The sequence below is a fragment of the Aegilops tauschii genome, chromosome 5 (assembly GCF_002575655.3).
Source record: "Aegilops tauschii subsp. strangulata cultivar AL8/78 chromosome 5, Aet v6.0, whole genome shotgun sequence".
NCBI classification, from domain to species: domain Eukaryota; kingdom Viridiplantae; phylum Streptophyta; class Magnoliopsida; order Poales; family Poaceae; genus Aegilops; species Aegilops tauschii.
The window spans coordinates 110,874,922-110,882,060 of NC_053039.3; the positions used below are offsets into that span (position 1 = coordinate 110,874,922).

At 44.7% G+C, this 7,139-nt stretch overlaps 1 protein-coding gene across 1 annotated transcript; it reads right to left on the reverse strand.

The window, feature by feature from the left end:
- Window positions 1-2,705: 2,705 nt before the first annotated feature.
- On the reverse strand, window positions 2,706-5,485 carry LOC120964595 (uncharacterized). The gene is made up of 5 exons (XM_073498870.1): window positions 5,461-5,485; window positions 5,059-5,371; window positions 4,828-4,995; window positions 4,484-4,739; window positions 2,706-2,924 (listed from the first exon to the last, which is right to left on the reverse strand). The coding sequence occupies exons 1-5, from the start codon at window positions 5,483-5,485 to the stop codon at window positions 2,805-2,807; spliced, it is 882 nt and encodes a 293-aa protein (XP_073354971.1). The 3' UTR covers window positions 2,706-2,804.
- Window positions 5,486-7,139: the final 1,654 nt, after the last annotated feature.

The following is a 7,139-nucleotide window of genomic DNA, read 5'->3' on the forward strand; positions in this document are numbered from 1 at the left end:
TAATCTTGTACTCATTGAGTTCCAAAAGATAACATTTTTCTATGTTTGAGTTTATATTAAATTATATCAACATATCAATATATTAAATAAAGAAAATATGAAAATATATTTCATGAAAAAAAATCTAATTATAATGATTTGGTCTCATAGGCATTGATATTTTCCCATACAACCCCGGCCAAAGTTAGAGAAGTTTGACATTTAAAAAAATTAATACACCTTATATTTTGGAACCGAGGGAGTAGAACAAGGTTCCCCTTTGACGACACACAAACATTATTACAATTGCATTTTTTTAAAATTGGCCTCTACACATCATCACGATAAAAAATATTAATAATTTCAATAGTATTAGCTATATTGTATTAGTACGGCACTGGAAAATTTTGCATCACAAATAGAAACTCGGACATGATAATTTGCATCACAATATTTATAAGGCATGTGCAAGACATAAACTCTTCATACCATCTCAAATCACACAAACCAACTAAAATCTGATGTATAAAACTGATGCAATATAAGAATTGAGAGGTTAATATAGTCTGATGTGTTAACCTTGGCCTGTTTGTTGAGTGAAGTAGGCTTCGTCGTGGACTCGCTAGATGAATCAGATCATGAGCAGCGGAGGAAGGAGATCAGAGGCAGGCAGCGCCAATGGCAGCAAAGGCATAGGACGGCGGCGGCACGACTTTAATTTAACGCTAATCACGGAAGGGAGAGCGCAACTCACGAGACTACAGCGGAGACCAATTTGCCAATCTGGCCGCTAGTGCATACGTACTATTGTTTCCCTGGTCACGTATACCTGTTGTATGTTCGCTCGATGGTTGGGGGCCTAGCCCCTGCTCGCCCCCGGAGCCACTGCGGGTGGGCGCAGGGAAGGAAGAAAATCGGAGGGGAAGAATGGGACCGGGGCGCTAGGGTTCGGGGAGGGAGAGAGAGGGAGCAGGGGGCGAGTCTTATCTATCCGCGACGCCTGATGGTCGTGCGTGTGCGGCAACAGGCGGGCGTGGCGTCCATGGCGCGGCTGCGGCGTCGGCGAGGGCGCCAGATGGTGACACGACGCGAGGAGGGAGGCGATCGACGTTAGTGGGCCGGGCTGCACTGTGGCCACTAGGGCCCAGTGCAGCAGTAGCAATTTCCTTTTCCTCTTTTCTTTTTATTCTTTTCTGTACTTTATATTTGCTCTCTGATTTGCATTTTATTTGGCCTCACTTGATTTTTGTTAACTGTGAACTAAGACACATAGATACTATGTAAACTGCACTGCCACAAAAGTTTGAGGATTATTTTAATCCATTTGAAATTTGGTTTGAATGTAAATGTGATGGATGGGTGCTGTTGGGTCATTTCAAAAATAGCTAGGGGCATTTTTGGAGTTAAAAAAATATTGCTTTTATTTTTATAATAGCTTTGGGAATTTTTGCAATATTATGAATACTTTCGTTTTGCTGCTTGGATAATTAATATTTTGACTTTATTTTAAATTGGAATTTGGCTTTGATTTTTTATCAAGTGAAAATTTGGCTTAGTTAAACTTGATGACATGGCATCATTAGTGTGAGGTCAATATAGCATGACACTGGGGTGTTAACACCAATGCTCGCTAGACTTGCTAATCACCGCCAGAAAATCCCAATGTGTATCAGGGATTCAGGGTAGCTTCATGTAGGTCCGCGCCTATGACTAATCGAGTCATCGAACAGGCGCATTTGGCTAGCAGCAGTACGACAATCTCCAATCGCGGCATGTCAGATGCACGGCCTTGAGCCACTCGACGATGCACTTCTCATGGAGCCCGTCGTGCCCGCATGCCGGAAGACGGCTTCCAGTTGACATCGAGCCGGCACAGCGCTTGGCTGACTGCAGGAGTTCTGCAGCAAGCAAGTGGGCAAGATGGTCGGTCTCCGCCCAATATGTGCGCCGCCCCGTGAAGAACTCCTCCAGTTGACATCGAGCCGGCACAGCGCTTGGCTGACAGCAGGAGTTCTGCAGCAAGCAAGTGGGACAAGATGGTCGGTCTCCGCCCAATACGTGCGCCGCCCCGTGAAGAACTCGGCAGCGCGGGCTTGCTGCCGAAGCTGATCATCCGCTGTCAGGAGGCACACCCCATTGACTAAAGCAACACCACATGGCGCGCACGGAAGACGTCGTCGGAGAGCAAGGGGAAGAAGATCACAAAGCCGAGGCCGATCTGTGTCGCCAGGGCCTCAACGTCGGCTTCCGCGGCATCCTGCACTGGCGGCGAGGGCTTGGTCAGCTCGCCTCCTTCAGCCGCCACCGCCGCTTGGCTCCTTTAGCCGCCGCCTGCCGGTGAGCCGGATGCCCGAGTCCCTCGTTTAGCGGGGAGACGGAGACCCTTCCATAAGAACAGACCGCCCAACACCAGAATCCCTCCCCTGATGCTAGACCTCGAACCGACTAAGATATGTGTCCACACGCACAACCAATGCACACAACACAGACCACGTGCAGTGGCGGAGCTAGGATCAAGCCACGACCCAGGCAAGCCCAGGCCAATCACTTGGTACAGTACTAAACAGTGTAAAATCCGCTACAATAAACAAAAGGAGCCAAGCCTCACGACCAAGGCCGCCGCCCGGGCAGCCTGGAGCTTGTCTCCGCCACTGACCACGTGGACCCATCGGTTCAGCCCCTCTCAAATGTTGACCCACACGACTAACACACCACCGATTCACCAGGAGCTTCATAATCCTGGGAGATTCGTAACTCTGCCGATAACAATATTTGATTCATAAGAAAAAAAAACATCTATTTAGGAGCTTTTGTGGCTTTTTTTTCTAAAATGAAGAGGCTGCATAGCAAAAACCCAAACAAACATGGCTAAGTCTTATAGCCCATAAGCCTATTGTACTCCCTTCGTTCCTAAATATTTGTTTTTTAGAGATTTTAACAAGTGACTACATACGAAGCAAAATGAGAGAATCTACACTCTAAAATATGTCTATATATATACATCTGTATGTGGTCAGAGGCGGAGGACGGAAAAAAATTAAGGTGTGGCGAAGTCTTAAGGAAAGAATTCTTTTGATGTAAATCGCAAGAGTCAATACACATTACAACCAAAAACCAAATACACTGAAAATCTAGGCATGTTTCAATAGGAAAACTACCTAAAACATACCGATAATGAAGCTTTCAATGGTGTCTAGAAGACCCAGGCAATGGCAATGCCCTACCCTCATTCTGAAAATCTTGCTTAATTTTACCAAGATCGATACTTTTGAAGATCTCTCGCTCAATGTAACAAACCATCAAGTCATTAAGCCAACCATCGGTCATCTTGCTGCGCAACTCAGTCTTGATGATTTTCATTGATGAGAAGGCCCTTTCAACAGTTGACGTCGCTACCGGTAGTAGCAATGCCAATTCAACGAGGCGATAAACAGTAGGAAACATGACGTGCCTTTCAAGTTCAACCGTCATTTTAGCTAGGCTTGCAATATCATGACAAGCTCTAAAGTCTTCAATTCTTCTCATATGGATAATGAATAGATCAAGGTTACCTTCTATATGTTCACGTTCATAGTCAGAGAAATCATCATGATAAATCTCTGTGAGCCTGGCAAGCTTATTCAGGTTGAACCTAGAAAATGAGTTTCTTGGGTCAAGACAAGAGAAGTTCTGGAGCAGCTCTGAAGATACCTCATTAAAACGATGATCAAACTCCGTGGTGATGGAGTCTATAGCAGCATAGAAGGTGTCCACACGAAAAAAATGATCAGCCGTGACATTGTTTCGTCCACCTTTTCTTGATTTACCCCACTTTGTAAAGATCTCATCCATACTTGGTATTGGAATGTCGTTTTTGGTGCAAAACGCTTTGACATCTTCCAAGAGTGGCTCCCAACCATCATTTCTCCAGTTGACCAAACGTGTTCTCACATCCGTAACCAATGACATTGCCTGAAATGAGATAACTACAATTTTAGATGCATGTATGCTTACATGAACAAAATACATCAACCATACTGGATACATCTAACATGATCCATCACATATTCACATACCTGAACAACATTTTGATCCTTCTTTTGCAATAGAAGAGATAAATCATTTATGATACGAAGGATTTTTAGCATCATCTTCAGGATGAACACAAAGCTAAAGGTCTCCATTTGATGAACCAAACCTCCTGCCCTACATGGAACACGCACATCATCCTCAACAATACCCAAAACTTCTATGACTGCATCCCACATTGATTCAATGTGAGATAAGGTTGTGTAATGAGATCCCCATCTTGTGTCTCTAGGTCTGACCAACGATGTTTCTTGATTTTCCCCTCTTCCTGTGGGCATCTCACCTCTCTCAATCGTATCCAAAAGATCTTCTTTTTGCTTGTCAAGCAATTTATCCTTCCTCTTGCAAGATGAAGTACTGAGATTGGCAATCATGGTCACATATTCAAAAAAAAATCCTCAACACCCTTGCAACATCTCGAAACAGCAACAACTACCAACTTCAGTTGGTGGGCAAAGCAGTGGATATAGAAAGCATATGGGTTCTCATCTCGAATTAACTTCTGAAGTCCATTGAATTCTCCTCTCATATTAGATGCCCCATCATATCCTTGCCCTCGTAGTCTTGCAATAACTAGACCGTGTTTAGCAAAAACCTCCAACAAAGCCTTCTTCAAAGAGGCAGATGTTGTGTCTGGGACATGCTTAATAGCTAAAAATCTTTCAACGGTCTCTCCTTTTTTGCTCAAATACCTATAGAAGTAGACATATAATTAGTTAACCCACTCTACATATAACAAAAGGAAAAACACATAGACACTTAGCATGCTTCAATACGTACCTGACAACCACGACCATTTGTTCTTTCACCGATATATCACGACACTCATCAATAAGAACAGTGAAAGGACAGTCACCCATCTCTTCTTTGATTACTTTGGTGGCTGCAGTTGCACAATGTTTGACAAGGTCTTTTTGAATTGTCCCGGAAGTCATTTTGGCATTTTGAGGACATAGCTCATCAAATGCAACCTTCACTTCTGGAATTCTTTCTTTGACCCAATCAAGCAACTCTAAAAAATTCCCCTTGTTCAAAGAAGAACTGGATTCATCATGTCCACGAAATGGTTCACCTTGCAATGCTAGATAACTTACAATGCCCAAAGATGTATCCATACGAGTTTCATATTTGACAAGTGAACCTTGGCCGTAAGTTGTAACTTTACTTTTCACACTTGCCCCTTGATTTTTAAAATCATCACATGCTGTTTTTGATATATTGTGGATGCTACATGGCCCACCAACATGTTTACGAAATGCCGCGACCGCATTTTTCCAACAGTCAAAACCCAATTTGGAGAAGACATCATGCCCAAATTTATCATCTATTCGGTCATGCTTAAAAAGATAGCAACAGAAGCAATAAGCCTTATGTGTTGTTACACTATATTCCAACCAATCAAAGTCCTTATACCATTGTGGCCGAAAGCATCTTCCATCTCTATTTGGGGGGAAAGTGCAACTAGTTGGTTGAGTTGCACCCATTCGTATATAAGCAAATCTAACATCATCTCTAATGTTGGGGGCAAAACTATCAAGTGGAATGCGAAGTTGAAAGATCGTGGATGTCGCCTAGAGGGGGGTGAATAGGCGCTTTAAAATAATTATTGTTGAGGCTTGAACAAATGCGGAATAAACCTAGCGGTTAATTTGTCAAGCACAAAACCTACAACAACTAGGCTCACCTATGTGCACCAACAACTTATGCTAAGCAAGAAAAACTACTTAGGTGATAGCAAGATATATGACAAGAAACAATATGGCTATCACAAAGTAAAGTGCATAAGTAAAGGGCTCGGGTAAGAGATAACCGAGGCACGCGGAGACGACGATGTATCCCGAAGTTCACGCCCTTGCGGATGCTAATCTCCGTTTGGAGCGGTGTGGAGGCACAATGCTCCCGAAGAAGCCACTAGGGCCACCGTAATCTCCTCACGCCCTCGCACAATGCAAGATGCCGTGATTCTACTAAGGGACCCTTGAGGGCGGTCACCGAACCCGTACACTTTGGCAACCCTTGGGGGCGGTCATCGGAACCCGTCAAATTGCTCGGGGCGATCTCCACAACCTAATTAGAGACCCCGACGCTTGCCCGGAGCTTTACACCACAATGATTGAGCTCCGAACACCACCAACCGTCTAGGGCGCCCAAGCACTCAAGAGGAACAAGCTCAAGGGTACCAAGCACCCAAGAGTAATAAGCTTCTCAACTTGTAACTTCCATGTATCACCGTGGAGAACTCAAACCGATGCACCAAATGCAATGGCAAGGGCACACGGAGTGCCCAAGTCCTTCTCTCTCAAATCCCACCGAAGCAACTAATGCTAGGGAGGAAAATGAGAGGAAGAAAAAGAAGGAGAACACCAAGAACTCCAAGATCTAGATCCAAGGGGGTTCCCCTCACATAGAGGAGAAAGTGATTGGTGGAAATGTGGATCTAGATCTCCTCTCTCTTTTCCCTCAAAAACTAGCAAGAATCCGTGGAGGGATTGAGAGTTAGCAAGCTCGAAGAAGGTCAACAATGGGGGAAGAACATGAGCTCAAAGGATAAGGTTCATTGGGGAAGAAGACCCCCTTTTATAGGAGGGGAAAAATCCAACCGTTATGGTCACAGCCCGCACCGAGCGGTACTACCGCTCCAAGGAGCGGTACTACCGTTAGGGCGGTAGTAGCCCTTTGAAACACAACAACGAGGAGGCAAAAAAGCCAGAAGAACCGTCGGAGCAGTAGTACCGCTTCACCTCACGGTACTAACGCTAGGGGTAGCGGTACTACTGCTTGCCAGCGGTACTAAAAAATTACATCCGTGCCTACCACCGCTGGACTTGTGACGAGTTTTTGGTCCCGAGCGGAAGTAGCCACGAAAGTAGCCGCGGTAGTACTGCTCCAAGCGGTAGTACCGCTCCCAAGAGCGGTAGTAAAAAATTACATCCGCTCCTGTCCGCGGTAGTACCGCGGCAGCCTTTTCAGAACACCAAAACTGACACAACTTCTGCAAACGGACTCTGAATTCGACGAAACCAAATTTGTTGGAAAGCTAGCGACAAGGGCTAACACAATCTTGATAGAAATACCAATAAGAAGCAAATGAG